General features: G+C 38.0%; 1 protein-coding gene across 1 annotated transcript in view; it reads left to right on the top strand.

Annotated features, from left to right (window-relative positions):
- The first annotated feature begins 3,457 nt into the window (after window positions 1-3,457).
- Window positions 3,458-17,694, top strand: part of CEP126 (centrosomal protein 126) — a 34,433-nt gene continuing 20,196 nt past the window's right edge. The window contains exons 1-4 of the mRNA XM_069014905.1: window positions 3,458-3,552; window positions 4,364-4,489; window positions 12,925-13,070; window positions 14,466-14,586. Coding sequence (XP_068871006.1) covers window positions 3,458-3,552; window positions 4,364-4,489; window positions 12,925-13,070; window positions 14,466-14,586 — 488 coding nt within the window. The remainder of the gene's footprint in view (window positions 3,553-4,363; window positions 4,490-12,924; window positions 13,071-14,465; window positions 14,587-17,694) is intronic.

Raw genomic sequence — 17,694 nt, 5'->3', positions numbered from 1 at the left:
ATGAAGGCCTGATCTAACTATTTGGGAATGTCTACAGCACAAAGGGCAGCCAACACATCACTCCTTTACTGCCTGGATTTAATAAACCACATTTCAACTGCACAGTAGATTTTGTATACTACTACTTGCATACTGAGGGAAATTACTGCTTATCACCTTTATATGACACATCAAACATATATATATTTTCATTGTGGTAAACTCTGACAGATTCTCTTAGATGCTATTTTTGAGCATTTGTCTATATTTGGTATGAGGGGTCTGGGCTACTTGAAAGAAAACTAGTATTACTTGATGTTTTCAAATTTTTACAAATATTTTTATCCTTAAAATTAAGGTGTCTGTATTGTTGTCAAGGTAGTGCACTACAACAGGCTGTGGAGGCAATTTTGGAATATATCATCAAAGTAAGTTCAAAATAGAAAACTGAAAAAAAAAATATTTTAAATTAATACTTTGTATTACATAGAAAATCTTTTACCAGGAGGATAACAGCAGTATTTTGGTCTCACTGGTAGCCCACCTGTTGTAACACAGGTACTGAGACAATCATTCAGTGCAATGATTTTTATCCCTGAATAAAGCCAAAGTACAAGAGAATGGCATGAAAAAGAAGAAAATGAAATTTAGTCCACAGAAGCTTAATTAAAACTATTAGGCACTTACAGTTTTCACACACTCAAGTCCATTATTTTTGTATCTTAAAAACTGGATCTGATAGTCTAACCAAAAAAAAAAAGTTCACAAAGTTCCAACAGGTTTAGAAATTTAGACACATTAGAGCATTTAAATTGCTTGTGATCTGGATGAATAAATGAACCCTCAGTTTCCAATGTACCACTGGGAAATACACTGTCTAAAGGATCTTCAGAATACACTGTTCAACTGCACCTTACACTGGTACAACAAGACAATGTTCCAAATTCGTCTTGATAATGTGGTTCGTCTACACCTCTATCTAAAGCTGGAATACATTGGAAACAGCTTTTGCTACTAAGATTTGTTGGGAGCAACCATCATTTGTCAGGAGCGGGGATTAATACACTTTTGAGCCAATGTTTTCTTTAAAAATAGCTAAATGGTACTAAGCACCTGCACCTGAGAGGAGCATAATCAACTGGCTGCAAAACTCTGAGCAACTTGGGCTCTTCTGTATCTCTCAAAATCAAAATTTTCAATTAGTTCCAAAGTACCACATGGCACATCATTGCTTTCCAATTCGAGACTTACTAGGGTTTAATTAGTGCATCAGCTGATGCTCTCTCAAGAAGATGCATGTTGTGATCCATAGTTCAGTCTCAAGGAGAAGATGAGAAGATTTTCATGGCTGTCTACGTATCACATTAAGGGCAAACAAACAGTTTTTCTTCCTCTTTCTATGTACACAAATAGGCAGAGGTGACAAATTTCAGGAAGGAATGGTTAAAATAGTCAGAACATTAACTGAACTTCTTCTCCCATGCAGTTGCCTACACAGCTTGGAGGAAAACTACACAAGATTAGCAGGTTAATCCTCCACTGGAACAGGAAGGAAAGAAAAATGTGTTTCTGCAACAGCACAGCTATGCTCCAGCCTTCAAATAAAACTTGTAATAAATTCAGAATCCATCCCACCAAGTTTTAAGAGCTGATCTTTATCCTTCACTGGAATATCAGTGTCTAGCCCACAGTAACGTTTATACAGCTTCTTTCAAACCAGCTGCCAGAGCAGGACCTTCCATTCTGCAACTACTTAACACTACTTTTCTTGCTGTCCCAGAATAATCACACACTTCTGAATTACATGGCCCTCAGTTTGTCACCTTCTTGTCCCACAGTCTGAAAGATGTGAGGTTACTCATGAGGAGGGATTATCCAATAACCGTAAAGGAGGACTATGAAGACTCAATAAAAAGTAAACAAGGGAAAGACAGAAGATATATAAACTCTATTCTTAGTTCTAAATCTCAGAAGGTATCTTAACGTGAAGCTGCAAGTTGTGCTTTATTAGATCAAAATTTTCAGTAAATCTAAGGAAGCTCAAATTCTGCATGAGTTGACCACCAACTTCAGTCTTCCGAGGTTTGACATGGGCCCAAATTCTGCAGTTTCCCAGCTCTGTTTCAGTTCTGCTTGGGTGACTCAGCTCTCCATCCTGATAAAGCCTTCTACTGCATCCTAAATGAAACAGTGCATTTTATCAGGCAAACTGTGATTTTAAATGTGTGTGTGAGTTGAAAATCACACAGCAGTAAAGTGACAACCACTTTTCCACATTTTGCAACACAACAGAGCAGATGAGGCAAAAAAGTGGTGAATTTGGGGTTGGTATTCTGAACTAGAGCTGAAAGACCTCCATTTTAGGGTCATCTTGTCAACTGCAGTAACTGGGATACTACAAATACTACGCACATTTGGCAACCTGACCACCAGTGGTCTTGACTGCAAAATGGTAATAACAACATCCACTTCACAAACTGTGCTACAAATATGGGGAGGGGTCTGTGGAGAAAAGTATTTCACAAACGCAGACTACTATTTTTACCTTCCTAGTCAAAGACACAGAACAGCTGCACACTGAAGAAAAAAAAAAAAAAAAGAATTGGTTTAAGCTCAAATACACCAGCCAAGAAATGTCTTGCCAGGAAATCACCAAGGCATTTAGCCTGTTGCTGACAGCTCATGCAAGGCAGGGCAATATCCCAAGACAACACACTCTGCTTTGCCTAAAAAAGGGGAAAAAAAAAAAAAAAGTTTCGCAGTCTTATGAACAAAGTGGGAGTTTTTTGGTTGTTTTGTTCTTTGGTATTTTTTATTACTTTGTGTAACTATATGTATGGACTTTTAAAATATTGTTCTATAATATTTTATACAATTTAATTTTTTTGTTGTTTGTTGTTGTTGTGATTTCTGCACCCTGTGGTTAAAAAAAAAAAAAGTTTATGGTGTTAACTTCAAGTCTTCAACAGGCCTAAGAGGCACCCGCAGAGCTCCGCAAACCCGCACGCAGGGTCGGGGCGGTGTTTGCCCACGAGAACGCGCTCGCTCGGATACCGGGTGTGTCTGGGGCTTTTAAAGGTCATCCCGCGGTTTACAGCGCTGCAGAGGATGGAAAGCCCAGTGAGAGCCAAGCACCGTCGCTGGCACGGTGTCCGGCACCGCTGTCCCTGACGAGACGGGACGGTGCGGAGAGTGAGCAGCGATTCCCACGAGTGGCTCCCACCCTGGCACGGGCACCGACAAGGACCTGCCTGGTGAGGCGGGTCCCGGCCCGCCCTGTCCCCTGCGCCCGCCTCGAAGCCATCAAATGCTGAGCCAGCCAAACCCTCTCCCCCCAGCGCCGCTGTCCCAGCGCCGCGGCCCCGCCCCGTTGCGAAGGAAGCGGCGTCGCCGGTTGCTACGAGGCCGTGCAGGACGCGCGTCGCGGCGGGACCCGGCGCTGGCGGCGGTGCGGGCCTGGCGCTGAACCGGGCGCTGGATGGAGCCCGGCGGGAAGGCCGGCGGGGCGGCGCGGGGCCAGCAGCTACCCGGGGCCCCGCAGCACCGCGCGGGAGGGCGGCGGAGCGTCCCTGTGTATCCTTCCTGAGGCGGTCTCTTACCGCCGGGGCCGGCGTTTCTCGGGGCCGCGGGGCTGCGGGGGACCCGTGTGGGGCGGCGGCGGGGCCGGGGCAGCCGTGTCCCAGCCCTCGCCCTGCCCCGCGGTCAGGGACCGCCTCAGGGGTGTCTTCAGATTAAAACTTGAACATTGTGGGGTTTAAAGTGCCGTGGGAAAGTTGTCTTCTCAAGCAACTTCGGAGTTTTCTTGTTTTCCTTCTTCTAGGAGATTATGCCATTAGGAATAGTGTTTTCCATCTTAACTTGGGGGTTCTTTTTTTTTGAATTTTAGTAGCAAGAGCTACTGACACAAACAAGATCTGCCTGCACACTGCTACTTAAATAATTATTGGCATGAATCAGGACTGATCTGGCTGTATGGAGAGCTTTTATTTAGTGATGTTAATCAATTTCAGTGTGAACAACTAATCCTTTGAGGTGGGGAGGTGGAGGGGGGGGAGGGTTTACCATTTAACATTTTCCCTGTCATACCTTCATCCTTATGTCAGAGGTTTAGATAACTACACAAAATGTCTCTTCAAATGGACATTAATAAAGATGGGATTTTTCAGGTGGCAGTTATCATGGAAGATGAGTGCAAAGTCTCTTCTAAAATCCCTTTAAAAAGTAAAATGCATTTACTTTTTTTTTCTGAATGAGCATAAAGTTTGTTATGACTGTAACATACAATTATGGGACCTACTCTATATAAGATCAATCAGTATAACAGGCTATTATATCTTTGAATGAGCAGTTCGATACCGTTTTGTTGTCCTTAACACAATCTTAGGGGTAGAGATTTAATGTTTCATTTTGAACAGGATTTAGAAGAAGAACGTCGGGCATTGAAAGAGGATCAAAAATTACATCGGAGCAAGGCAATGAAATATTTGATGGAGACAAACAGAAGAAGAAGGCAAGTAACTAGGGTTCCTTTAAGTGGAGGCTTGTAAAAAAAAGGAAAAGAAAACTGAAGCAAAAAGAGTCAAAACCTTGAGACAGCTCAATATATCTCTAGTATTTTCATGTTCACTTTGATAAATAGCTCACTGCTTTGACCTAGAGGAATCTAAGCTAAAAAGTTTCACCAATTTAGTTTCTTGCTATAGGACAAATAAAATATAATAAGAGCAATATTCTGATTTACTTGCTAGTTTTTGGAAACTCACTGTAGTCACATGTCAACTAAAAGGTAAGTAGCACTTTCATGTTAAGGCTCTGATCTGCATTTCTAGTGTTCTGGGTTTTATTAGCTTCAATGGATGTATGAAAAATGCACTCATCTGCACAGCATGGGCCAGCAGGCAGGCAGTTGCCTTCTGAAGTGTGTGCTTTCTGTCTGCTTGGCATAACATCTGCACAGCCTCCCCTTCGTGCCGAGGCTTTGTGCTCCCACTTCCCAATAAACACAAAGCAACATCTTTCTTGTACAGGATTATATCTATAATAAAGTTATTTTGTACTGACATTTTAAACAGAGCTTTGCATATTCTGTCTTTCTGCACACATGAGAATGTAAAGCCATGAAGTATTCTGTGACAAACGGATTAAGTAAATTATGCACTGAAATGTCTCAGTGAAGTGCTGTAAGTAGTTTAATGGGCATAGAGGTCTTTTGCCTTGCATTGAGATGGTGCTCACACGTACAGGGGGCTCAGCTGTGTGTACTGTAAAGGCAGATGGGTTCCTCCTTGCAAACCCCCAGCCTCAGAACAGCTTCCTCTGCCTCATGCCCCACAGTTTCCCTTTTAGATGACTTCTGTTGTACAATGTTTACTTATTAACATACATTTGTAACTTATAAGAAAGGTGGTATATATTGTTTATATTGCCATTTTAGCCTGACAGCATGTGTTGTCAACTTATGTTTTGAAATATAAAGAAAAATGGAAGAGGAGGTATAATCACCTGCGAGTGATTAAAGACAGAGTGCAACCCACAACCTTTGCAGATAATAAACTGAGTCTCAGTTGAAAAATTAAATACCTAATTTCATTTTCTGGAACAGAACCACTGTAATGCTATGCATCTCAGATGAACACTGTTTATTGTATTACTGGTCTTGAAATATTATACTCTAATGTAAAAGCAAATACCAGACAGCCTGCATATTTTTGACAGACTGGTGTAGTTAAAGTAATACTCATGGATGCATAAATACATTTCCATATGTATTTCATTGCAGCCTTAAGAAACACAGTATAAATCCACGTCACTCAGGTGAGCCACTTAAAAATTTAGGTACGGTATTCATAAAATGAAGTTGTTTCAATTGGTGATAATTGAGAATGGCATAATTATTAGCACAATAAGCAGTTCAAATGGAAGTCTGTGGTAACTGAAAAGGAGTAAGTTGTCTCATGTTAGAAAGGTAGTAAGTGCATACAATGTTTTAAGCTGTGACATATAATTAAAAATTAAGGGTCGCTGCATGTGTGCAGGAAAGTAATTTGAAAATAAAATTCCTTGAATCTGAATATTTTTTCCTGACAGTTATGCAGGTAGGAATTGATTGATCAACCATCAGGTTGTGTCTCAAATTTGTATTTGAGCCAAGTTCCATTAGCTTTCGTACACATGGAAAGGTGGTAGATATGATGAGGGTTTCTCAAAAGTAGCATGACTTTCTTAAGCTCCACATTCTCACCTGGCAGCACCCAAAGTTATCCCTGCCAGGGATTACAGGCATGTATTAGGAGTTATTCTTGGCACTGCTGGTGTATGATTTCAGAAAAGAAATAGTATCTTTTGTAATTTTTATATGGAGAGTAGGAATGAGTGCACTGTGAAGTGTGACTGTCCATTTTCTACCTCTAACTTTCACACAGAATGATTGAGGTTGAAGGGACCTCTTAAAGTCATCTGGTCGAACACCTCTACTCAGGAAGGGCCACTTAGAGCTGGTTGCCCAGGACTAGCTATTGAGCTTCTCCAAGAATGGAGACTCCACAACCTCTCAAGGCAATCTGTGTCAGTGCTCGGTCATCCTTACCAATAAAAAAGTGTTTCCTGATATTCCAAAGGAAGCTTCTGTGTTTCAGTTTGGTGGCCCTTCACTGGACTCTCTCCATTCTGTCCATGTCTCTCTTGTACTGAGGAGCCCAGAGTTGGACACAGTCCTTCAGCTGTGGCCTGCCTAGTGCTGAGCAGAGGAGAGGGATCACTTCTCTCTACCTGCTGGCTAAACTTTGCCTAGTGCAGTTCAGGATGCCATTGACCTTCCAAGGTTGGTCCCTTCTACCAAGTAACAAGTGCTATAGGATGAGAGGAAATGGCCTCAAACTGCACCAGGGGAGGTTTAGATTGGATGCTAGGAAAATTTTCTTCATAAAGAGGGTTGTCAAGCATGGGAAAAGGCTGCCTATTGGAGCGGTTGCATGTGGTACTTCAAGATGTGGTTTAGTGGTAGACTTGGCAGTGCTGGGTTTGTTGTTTGACTTGATGATCCTAGGGGTCTTTGCTAACCCAAATAATTCTATGTTTCTATGTTTAATGAAGATGTTAAAGAGGACTGGGCCCAGTACTGAGTTCTAGGGCTCACCAATATGTACTGGCCTCCATTAAGACTTTGTGTCACTAATCACCACCCCTCTGGGCCTGACCATTCAGATAGTTTACATTCCACCTCTGTGTCTGCTAGTTCAGCCTGTACAAAAGCATCTCATTTATGAGGATCATAGGGGAGACAGTACCAGCAGCCTTATTAAAGTCCAAAGAGACAATATCTACTGCTCTCCCCTCATCTACAGGGCTGTCATTTCTTTGTAGAATTTTATCAAGGTGACCAAGCATTACTAAATTTAGTGTCAACCTTAAGTTTATAAATTTTCTCCTAAAAAAGTAAAAGCAGTGAATTCCCTTTAGGAAGAAGCATGAGTGAAGATACAGGAGAGTTTCTGCTGTCTTCTTAATCTTGTGTCATTTAGGTTTATTCTCTTCATATTGCTTTGCAGAGGAAAATTCTTCTGTGGGTTTTTCTTTTTGGCTTTTTTTCAGGAACCACCAGCAGACCTCCTTTAAACAAGGTTATACCAAAGCACTTTTTAAGCTAATGAGAACTGCATATGCATATGCATATGCAAGGTTATTGCAGATTGAGGTCTTCTGTTTTCAACCTTTTCTATGTGTACTTGTTATTAAATTTTCCCTGACAGTCTAGTATTGTTGTCAATACTTCTAAAATGCAGCACCTTCACCATTAAAAATACTCAACTTCTACAAGCTGTGCTCAGTTAATTGGTTTAGTAGTAAAAGACAAAAACATCACTTACTCAGAAAAGAGCAAGGATAGCTTTGGAAAGAAAAGTCTCAATAACTTAAATCACAGATTTTTTTCAAGCCCCTGATGTCATCTGTTTCTTTGCATCCCTTGTACTGACCAAGCTCCTTAGTTTTGTGTTAACAACAGTACTTCTACACAGCAGAAAACCCTAGCCTACAGTTTATACAAGTTGCCTGAATATCAAGAAAGTAATTTCTTTATTGTCTCACTGATACCTGAAGTTGCAATTTCAAGATCAGATTAAGAATCAAATATTCTCTGGGGCAGTAGCTGGCAGATATTTTTTTTAAATAACAGTATTCTGGAAATAAGAACTACTGACTAAGCACATACTTGATGCAAACGAATAGGATATCATATTTTATGTTTCTATAACACCCTGATTTTTAAATACCAGCTGTCAGTTTTGCTGGGGACTATAGACTGTGCTGTTACTGCTCAGTGCAAAATGTGCATCCCATTTTACTGTGATGTGAGTGTCTGCAGGTAGCTGGTTCATTCTGGAAATGCAATTGTCTATGTGCATTTTAAAATAAACCTTACAGTCAGTTATCTTGGTTCAGTATTTTGAATTACCTTGAAATAGCTAACCCATCTCTTGAAACTGGGGAAGGAAATCTATATCGATTTCCAATCTATTCCCAATCTATTGTTCTTTCAGTAATACTTTATTTTCAACATATGCAGAAGCTTTGTGCTCCACCTACTGGCCGATTAACATTGATTACTTAATAAAAGAATAATTATTCATCAGCTTTGTTGATAGAGAATGAAAAGCAGTTTACGGCCAGAAATACGAAAATAGTGTCAGCACGTGGTAAACAGAGAGGGCAGAGTGTTAAGAATTTTGCATTTCTTTCTACATCAAAATGGAACTGTGAAAAGTAGGTGATCACTGTAATCACGTGAACCTGAAATGCAGTATTGCCATTTCTGATAATGGGCCACAGGATTGTGCTGAGTTTGCAAGGCCTTGTAACAGATGCTTGCCAAGCTTGCTCTCTTTGAACTTTTCTTGACCTGACAGCAGCTTTGTTTTGCTTGGTTCAGCTGTAACAGCAATTTCTCTAGTAGACCAGGTGTCTGTGGCTAATTTATTTTGCCTTTGTTTATCTTTTTATTGTATGACCATGGTTTTATATAGATAGCAGTAAGAAGCAGCTATTTTCTGCAGAGAATGAGATATTTGTGACTCTAAAATATTGAAGTAGTGTAGAGAAATGCAGGCAGAGGCCTTGAAAACTGGAGGTGCAGGATGTGGCATGGAGGAGTACAGGCAGGGGATGGTAAGAGATGACGCACAGGCTTGGCACTGGAGACCCCATGGCTATACTCACCAATAGGCAGCTAAAGAAATGCAGAACTAGATCTGACAAACCTGGCTTTAGAGGTAACAAAGAACAAAAGAATAATATGTAATATACGTAGAAGGCACCGTGTATGGAATATTTGGAGGTACTGTGGAGCTACAGATTGACAACAATAGAACAGAGGTGTAAAAATGTATTAGCAAATACAAAAATTACTCCAAGTGGATCCTAAGGTGAGGGAGAAGAAAGCATTAACATGAATATCCTGGTGGTCCTGCTGAAGGGACCCCAGATGCTGCCAGTTCACCTAACACCCCAGCACAACCAGAATGAAACTACAAGCCTTGGGATGCAAAAGAGCAATGCAGGAATGAGCATCACGTAGAGGGATAGAAACTCAATGTGTGAATAACAGTTCAAAGTGTTTTATCACCACTATTGAGCCCTTTTCTATATAGAAATATTCTAACAGTTTTATTATTTTTCAGTAACAATTCTGCATTAATAGTAATTGTACTCTTAAGATTTGAATTATGATAACAGAAAAAAAGCTTGACTATACAAGATGTGCTTGGGTATGAACAAGACTTGGAATGTGACAACTGGTACACAGCGCAGGCAGCCCTCTTATGAACCTTTGGGGCATATTGCAGGACAGCCCTCAGTGAGCCCCTACAGTATTGTAAGGGTTGGCCCTTCTGAAGCTCTTGCAGCAATTTCAGGCTGTCTTCTTGTATTCAGCATACAATAATCAAAGAAGATGAAGGAATAGATTTAATATGTGTTCCTGGTCTTGGTAAGTGTCTCAGATAAAAAAGTTGATTTTTGGGCAATGTCACAGATCTTTTTAAGGACATAGGATTGCTTCCTGTTTGCCCATGGAAAGGAATTTGAGTGTGACACCACATTCTAGCCTTTTCTTGATCCTACTGTAGTCATTGACTATACAAATACCTCCCTACCTCAATTTTAAAGTTACTGTGCACTGGTTTGCAACATGATATGGCAATGGAAGAATAATATCAACTCAGTATCAAAAGGTTCATTTTATAGCATTCCATACACACTGTATATATTCCTTTTTTAATTATCATTTTCATCCAAGGCAGTAGTAAGCATTTAGTCCACCTGGGAATGTAGCATCCATCACTTCACTGTGAAGACAATTTCATAAAATTAACCAGGAAATAGTTCCACCATCTAGTCATACTGTTTTTAACATAAAAATGCCTTCCACATAATGTCTGTATATGTGAGACAACTAAGTATTTTAAGTTTCGTATTCCAAATTCTCCATAAACATTTTGGCAGCCGTTTCAAAAATTGCTGCACCACAGAGTTGTTTATAGTAGACAGAAAAATTGGGTTAAAAAAACACCAGTCAGGAAATTCTTCTGCTAACTATCCATCTTAAAGCCATACTCTTTTGCCAATGTTACATATGTGATATGAACCTAAGCTGGTGGCTTAAGGAGACTGCATGAAAAAACATTTGCTTTAACTGTTTTTCTCTAAGATATAAATGTGAATTTTTAAAATTATTTATTTTACATAATGCACCTGGGTGCTACAATTTACATTCTGCGAGGTCAAGAAGTTAATAAGGCTTCACCAAATAACTTTAATGCATTTCCTTACATTAAAATAAAATCTTTTTTCCTCCTTCTTGTTTTTATCCAAACCAAATAGTGATCATGATGAGCTGTGGTGAAAAATACCTCTTGCATCAGCATTTGGACTTGCTCATTACCAGCTATACGGAACAACAGTCTTTTTTTTAATGCTCGTTATTAGGATCATGGAAAAGTGCAGCTAAGTCATATTCAAAATCATTAAAAAAAAATAAAAACAAAACCAAACTAACTCTGTCAGAATTGACTTTTTTCTTTTTTGGAGTTATATGCTGGAATTACTCCAGGTGTAAAGTTGTAGAATTTCCCACATGTCTGAATTTAACAACTACAGCTCAACTAAAGGCCTTCTTGATCAGCTTCTAGAAATATTAAAGGGCATCCAGAAGAATGTTTAAAGTACTTACTAGGATAAGAAAGTCTGTTTCCTCTCTTGTGATTTTCATTTAGTCAAGATAAAATTGCAGATTTATGTATTAGATTTTAAGGTGAGGGAAATTCAGGAGTACTGAAAGTGGACAATGAACTCTAATTCTACTTTTTAGTTCTAACGTGTTTTGATAGCCATGTATATATAAGTTTTCAAAATAGTTAAAGTTCTTTGTCTCTCTCTCTGCTATGCTTTGGCTTCCAAGTGGATTAAAGTGGATATTCCTGTATAAGTGTGTACTTGGGAATTAGTTGGCAGTTTTCCTACTTTTTTACTATTGTGCAATTATAGGCTTTAAGCTTTCTAAAATAAAAAAGTACCTATTTCAAATTATTTTTGTGTTTGCTTTCACAGGAGATCAGTCATCACTTTGAAGGGATACTAGAGAGGGTCAAGTTGAATATTTCAGTTTGAACTTTTTCCCTGAAAAGCAAAGGGAGGAATAATTAAAATAGCTTGAGTTAAGGAGTAGCTTTATAAAGTAGCAGCTTTGCTCCATTAAGCAAGAACTATGAAGTTCTGCTAGTGATTAGAGTTATGGGAAGGTATCTTATTGTGATGAGAGGAACAAGGAACATATGGATAAACATTTCTTTCCACTAATGCTGGCTAGAGGGGGACCTTACTTAGTGTACTAGTGACCTGTTAAATCACATTTCTAATACACAGATGGGAAGCTCCCAGCTGTAGTGATCTGTGCATGGCAGGCTTTGGAAGTTTCACTTGAAGACCATTACTTTTACAGTATTACTGCTTTTAGAACAGAATGTTTCCAGGGGAGGGACATCCACAACCTTTCTGGGCAACCTGCTCCAGTGTTTCACCACCCTCACTGTAAAAAATTTCTTCCTTATATCTAGTCTGAATCTGCCCTCTTTTAAACCATTAAATATGACTTGCCTACATAGGCACTGTACCAATAAATATACTGGGTATATTTCACTCGAGGAGATAGTTTGTCAGTAAAAGCTGACAATTCTGTCAGCAGTAGAAAAGATTCCACATAGCTTCATGAAGCTCATGCCTACTGAAGGAGACCTTTGCGATGATGGTTGTTTTTGACTAGAGCCTTCTTGGCTTTTCAACCAGTGCGAGGACACATTTAACATATTTATTAGTAATAACTGATTCTGTTAAATATAGTTTCACATTACTATTTTATCCTATTTTGTGCTACTTGTACTAGATAGTACTTGTTTTGTACAAGTTGATACTAACTCTTGCATATTTATAGAAAAAAGCTGTAGTTCCTTTGTGTTATTTCTAAATAACAACTTTTAAACTGTTGTTATTTCCCCAATGGGTTGTGAAAAGCTCACAGAGCATTTGTAGTTAACCTTCCTACTGATCTCTTCACTGTGATACACTTATGTCATACTGTAAAGGCTGTTGTAGAAGTCACATTGGTGACAACAACTGTTTGAGTCTTCATGTTAATTCACATATAAAAAAGAATCAAATCCCTGGTTGAGGCTAAAAAAATAAAAATATATTGTGACTCTTCTTCACCACCCACTGTCCCATTTACACTCAGACAAACTATAAAAATCCAGCTGTGCTGAAGTTAATAGCATTTAATTTATGGACAAGCAAGCTTTTGCACTAAAATGGCAAGTTGGTAAGCAAGTAAGTTACTAATATTTTGGTAAATTTAATTCGTAAACATAGGAATGATCTACTTTTGCTTCTTAAACACAGAGCCTTTGAAGAAAGACAGAAGGAAGAAGAAGAAAAAGAACAAAGATTTAGAGAACAAGTTCTGCAGCAGAGGAAAATTAAATTTCAGGAGGCAACTGCAAAGTTCCAACGTGTTCATCAGTCCTTTTCTCAGCACAAACAAACAGGTTTCTTAATTAAAAATTAACTATTATTCACAATACAAGTGCTTTTATATTCACAGAATCAGAGAATAGTTAAGGTTGGAAGGGACCTCTGGAGGCTGTTAGTCCAACCCCCCATATTTTTCTATTTAGTAGAATATAATTGAAGCAGACAGAACAATTAACTTTACTCAAAGTAATTGAATTCACAAAAGCAAAACAACTGTCAAGAAGCTGAGATCTCATACATATGACAATTGAGTAGAGGAAGTAAAAAGAAAACCAGATTTTTGTTTTCCTAAAAATTGTATTGAGATATTTCACTAAATTGCAGTCACAATAAGTACATGACCTCCTTGAGGTATTGTGGCTTCCTGGGTTTTCCCCACTTTTTTGACTGCAGTGTGCTTATTGGTTGCACTACTGTGCTTTCACAGCTGGGTGAGAGGTGTTACAAGGCCACTGACAGTTACTAGGATAGTGTAATGATCCCCTCTTTGAACCTTTGAATATGAAATACTCAAAAATGTGCATTTTATTTATAGTTAAGTAAATACAGTCCTAGCATATATTAATATGGTACATAATTTTTTTTCTGAATTAGTCCACTTTCTAAGCTGTTCTCTTGCTGGGAAGCAATGATCACTTCAGCTCAGTTCCTGCTTTCTTGGAATCAGTGCAGATTGGCAGGAATTTGTAACAGCATTGGCCAAGTCTGATTTCCCGTCAACTTTCCAGTGTTCCAGTGCTTAAGATATGGTCTATTACTTAGGTATTCTTTAGCAGATTTACTTTAATTGTGCCAGCTGTGAGGTAATGTCTCTGACTCCAAGATCAAATGTCAGATTAAAATAACAAAATAGAACAGTACTGGTTTAGGGCTTCTTCATAGCTCTACTGACAGCCCAGAATGTGTAGCAATAGAATGAATCACGATTTTTTCTCTTGGTTTTCCTTTATAGAAAGTCTGCCTCTGCTACTCTCTACCCTACTTTACTTCTACTCACTTGAAAGTGGCCATATATTGTGCCTGTCTGGACTCCTTTCCCCATTGGTTCTATTATTAAGTTACAGTTTGGCCTCTGTAAAATATCTGCAAGCCATAACTTTGGCTTAGTGCATGAGTGGAATAATCATGATGTAGAAACAAAGTTAGATTTTTTAATCTCCTATTTTTTCAGCAGTGCAGTTTAAAAGCAAATAGCATAACTGTTAAATACATGTGTGACTGTAAACACTTAAATAGACTGGGATTTTGTTTCAGAGGAACTCAAGATGCTCTTGTATGTCTAATACTGCTAAACTACTGTTTATTTTGACTATCTGGATTTAGGCTTCCAAACTTCAGAAACTCAACCAAACCATTTATGGTAAAATATTCCAATTTTAAAAAAGTTTTTTCTCATTGTGTGTTTTTAGCTCTGATCCCTCCAGTCCAGACAAAAGCAGCTTTCCAGTTAGAAGAAGCTCTTGAACAAATTAAAGAATCAGTTTTAACACCAGGACTGTGCTTGCCAAGCACAAAAAAAATCAACTTCAGGTAACCATTCCTGTTTACTCTGATGGTCAAAGGAAGTAAATTTCTTACTGTATTCAATAAACAGCAGACAATTCCCTTTAAGTAGTTGTAGGGCATTTCTCTCATGGCAAAGAAAGCATTTCTGTGGACTTTTCCAATGAAACATTATACTACTTCCTTGAGTTGTTTGTGTCCATTTGGTAAGACAGCAGAAGAGATGATACAAACCTTTTCCCTTCAGTGGAATTCTGGGAATAGTCAAGACTAACCCAGTCTCCAGTCAGTTATAGCCCAGCTCAGACTGCCATGGTTATCAAACCATTTGCTGTTCTCAGAATTACAAATGAAATTACCTGTCTAGGTGATTTCTTTTCCAATTTTTTTTTCCTTTTGACATTCAAGGATGCTTTAATTTATATGTTCACTCAAAGATCTTCTTTCCAGCTGTAATTCCTTTATATTTCTCATTCTCTACATGTATCAAGAGGATCCTGGTAACAGTTTGACCTATAATTTCATTTTATATCACATAAAATTTTATTTACATACCTTTTACTATACCCAAACACTGTTTATAAGGTACCTTGACTTAATATGGAATGTTTCTTCATACATAGTTTATTTATCTGCTGTATTTCCTACTAGTTCCTGATTATCCCTTTCCTAGCCTCTCATTTCTTTAACATTTCAGCTCTGGGGGTTATTTTTGTTGTTCTTTTGTTATTCCTTTCTGCATTTCACTTATTTTCTGTGTGATATAAATTGTGCAGATGTTCAGAACAGAGATAAATTCTGTCTGAAAGGGTTGGCCCTACTTTTGGGCTTCAGTGTGTTCTTTATTGTGACATTAATATTCAACTTGTTTACACATCTCTGCTGATTAATACATTTTCAGGTGATAAATTGGTCAGTTGAGAAAATATTTTATAACTCATAGAGCTTAACACTCATGCTATTTATCAGTCAACATTCATAGGATGATTGCAGCAACAAAACCAAAGAAAAAAACAAGAAATCTACCTGTTAAATCTAAATTTAATTTATGGCAAAAAAGGTAGATGTTTCTGAACCCTGTCTCAGGTTTCCTGATCATTTGTCTCATTTCACTCATAGGCTTGATTAAGGACAGCATCTCAGTGCTTCTTCCCCCTGCCTTTATAATTTCTTTCTTTATTTTTCATCTTTTTTTCAAACTGCTCCTTGTGCATCACATTGGTATCTCAGGACTTGTTCAAACCACTTACCATTTCTTACAGTGCTGTCACTCCATTTTTATTTGTATAATTTTAAAAATTCACTATCCTTTAGTAATGATAGGGTGTTCTTTTCACAGTTTTCACTTTCTTAACCTTGATTTCCTAAGGAAATTAAATTTGTGTGTTCAATTCTTTTACAGTTTGTGTTTCCCTAGTAACCAAATTTGAGAGAGAGCTAAGAATCTCAAAGTTAATTATATTTCCGTGAGTTTGAAATTAGAAATTGCTCAAGGAAAAAAAATGAAAATAAGTGACCCCAGCATCAGAAAGGTTTAAAAGTTGAGTCCACTATGACCTATTGGCAGGTCACAAGACAACTAGTACAGATAAAACAGAAGAGTGTTTTGAGAAGGTTCTCAACAGTGAAGGTTCTTCGAAGCTCACCAGTTCTGAGCTGTACAGCTTCAAACATTTCTTATAATCCCTTTAGCTGGAAATTTTGGGACTGGTAGTAACTAACTCATATGAAGTAGTCAATACCTTTCTGTATTTCTATTGCTTCTTACAATTCCATAAACACTCAAGCCAAAAATCTTGTGTCATCTTTAGAATTTACCCTCCCTCAGAAACAGAATGTATTGAATTCATTGACAGTCCCCTTTTAAAGGAAGAAATGAATATTTTATTAAGTATGCAAGATAAATATAGCTTCAGACCAAACTGAATATATGTGAATTTTAAAAGATTCTAGAATTTATAATGTCTGTGTTTTAAAAGGTGTAAAAAAATAAATTAAGCAATGGAGACATATTAACTCCTCTTGGAGAAAAGCAAAAGTCCTGAAAACAACTAGTAAGTGTATTCTGTGCTTGCAGTAGAGCCATTTTGCTTCTAGTATGGTTTAATTATTGAATGCTAAAGCAAAGATTTTGGAGAACTCATTAGCCAACAGACATTGGGATGTTTTTACATTAGGTGCGTAAATGGCATGCTGCTCTTTTTACAAGATATATTTCCCTGATGGTGTTTAAAAATAGTTGTGTTTGATTAAGTTCAGTCTTGGGATATAAACTTAAATATGACAAATCAAAAATGGTCTATGGAAAAGTTGGAATGTTGAAACTTTTGTAAGTATAAATGGCCTAAACATGTAGAATTTTTTATAAATATATATGTTATAAGCACTCAAATAAATATAAAGAAAGCTCTGTGTGTCCAAAAAACCAAGAAACTAGATTTTGGGAGGCCCAGGTGTCAATCAGTCTGGTCCACAAAAACAAAAAAATTTTGGGATAGGGAGGAAATCTGCCATTCAAAAGAAAACAGCATGCAGTTTTCTGAGTTCAGTAAATAAATATGTGAAATTGTTCTCCTTTATTGCTGTCAGCCATCTCAACAGAAATAATAAATTCTGTTTTAGACTCTCCTTAGGTCGACTGCAATTAAGCCAACCCTTTTTGGAGTCTTGTATAAAATCTCCTGAAAAATATCAATAGTCTTGATGATTTGAAAGTTTCCATTTTCCATTGCCCTAAAATTGTAATTGTTGTGATAAATACAAAAAAAAAAAAGGTCTTACTAGATCATTTACCCACTTGAAACAGATCCACTAAAAAGAAAAGGGATAATTTTAGATGCAGTAAGAGAAGGCTCAGAAGAAAGACCATAAGCTGAAGAAATGAATAGAAATGAAGGAAAGAGGTTATTGAATTTCTGTACATATATGAAACATTTGTCTTCAGCTAGGAGCTGGTCACAGGGCCCAGCTACGCCAGCTACTCTAAAGATTTTTTTTTTTCAGGCGGCAAATACCAATTCTTTAACCTACCATAATACTGACATTACACATCATCAGTAGATTTGGGCTCTCTGGTTACTACAAAGTCTTCTTGCTCTTTGAAGTAAGGGAACACCTGACAGCGTCAATATAGTT

This window comes from Aphelocoma coerulescens, chromosome 1 (genome assembly GCF_041296385.1).
Source record: "Aphelocoma coerulescens isolate FSJ_1873_10779 chromosome 1, UR_Acoe_1.0, whole genome shotgun sequence".
NCBI classification, from domain to species: Eukaryota; Metazoa; Chordata; class Aves; order Passeriformes; family Corvidae; genus Aphelocoma; species Aphelocoma coerulescens.
The sequence above is the reverse complement of the archived record's forward strand: the minus strand, read 5'-3'. Positions and strand labels throughout refer to the sequence as shown.